At 66.0% G+C, this 1,408-nt stretch overlaps 1 protein-coding gene across 1 annotated transcript in view; it reads left to right on the top strand.

Annotated features, from left to right (window-relative positions):
- The window catches only part of BSN (bassoon presynaptic cytomatrix protein), a gene marked incomplete at its 3' end in the record, with an annotated part of 66,721 nt that overhangs the window by 63,763 nt on the left and 1,550 nt on the right, over positions 1-1,408 (top strand). Inside the window, 1 exon segment of the mRNA XM_009891307.1 lies at positions 6-1,392. Within this exon segment, the coding sequence (XP_009889609.1) occupies positions 6-1,392 (1,387 nt within the window).

Here is a 1,408-nt window from a genome sequence, read left to right on the forward strand (position 1 = left end):
CCCCCCCACGACCCTCTCCCCCATCGAGGCCGCCTCCCCCACCGAGGAGCTGCGGCAGGCAGCGGAGATGGAGGAGCTGCATCGCTCCTCCTGCTCCGAGTACTCGCCCTCCATCGACTCCGAGGCCGAAAGCTTCGATGCCGTGGCCTCCAAGCTGTACAAGTCGGGCAGCGAGTACAACCTGCCCACCTTCATGTCGCTGTACTCCCCGACAGAGAAGGCGGAGAGCGGCCCCAGCCAGCCCGCCAGCAAGCCCCTCAAGAGCGCCGAGGAAGCTTACGAAGAGATGATGAGGAAGGCAGAGATGATGCAGAAGCAGCAGGTCCAGCAGGCCCAGCCGGCCGCTTCCTACAGCGGCACCTACCAGCAGGTGGGCTACCGCGGCACCGAGGGCCAAAACGGCTTCGAGTACCAGTACGCCGAGGAATACCGGTACGATGGAAGCCCTGCACGCCCCTCCCAGCCCAGCTATCCCAGCACCCTGCCGAAGGCGGGAGCAGTGTATGAGGAGATCCTGCAGACCTCCCAGAGCATCTCCAGGATGCACCAGTCCTCCTCCTTCGACCTGGCCCTCGAGGAGGGGGAAAAGGCAAAGGTTCAGGAAGAGCCATACCAAGAGAAGCACTTTCTCAATGCTGAGAGCGCTTACGCCGACCTGATGAAGCAGAACGGCGGTCCGCTCACCCCCGGCACCAGCCCCACGCAGCTCTCCGCTCCAGTTTCTTTTTCCACCTCCGACGGCAGCGCAGGCAAGGCCATTCCCGACGTCCGGGTCACTCAGCATTTTGCGAAAGAGGGACAAGACTTAGCCAAGCTCCAGAGCGCCCCGACAGCTCCCATCCCGGTGTCCAAGGCCGCCACCGCACCTTACACCTACGGCAAAGGTGCCACCGCGGTGACGACAGCAGCAGGCGGCCCCGGGAGCGCTCCCCGGAGCTACAGCTCCCCAGCTCCGGAGGCCCCATCCATAGCCGGCAGAAGCTACAGTCCGGTGAAGAGCACCGTCAGCTATGGCTCGCAGACAGAGGACACCGGCAGAAGCAAGGCGGTGGCGGAGATCAGTGTGCAGACAGCCAGGGAGAAGCTCCCGGCCGCAAGCGACAGCAAGCCCTCGCCACCCAAGACGTACACCTTCTTCAAGAGCTCCAGCCCTCCGCTCTCGCCCACCTCCCCCACACAGAGTCCCACCCGCGCCACAAAGGCCACGGCAGAGTTTTCCACGCAGACGCAGAGCCCCCTCCTCCCCTACGAGGGTCCCACCGCCACCGCTGCCGCCGGCCCTGCCGCCTCTTCCCCCATGGTGGCGCAGGGGACGCAGACGCCGCACCGGGCGGGCTCACCGCGCCTGGCCCGGCAGCCCTCCTCGCAGGACTCCCCCTTCATGCTGATCACGCTGGGCGGCCGACCG

The sequence above is a fragment of the Charadrius vociferus genome, unplaced genomic scaffold (assembly GCF_000708025.1).
Source record: "Charadrius vociferus isolate BGI_N301 unplaced genomic scaffold, ASM70802v2 scaffold758, whole genome shotgun sequence".
Lineage (NCBI taxonomy): Eukaryota > Metazoa > Chordata > Aves > Charadriiformes > Charadriidae > Charadrius > Charadrius vociferus.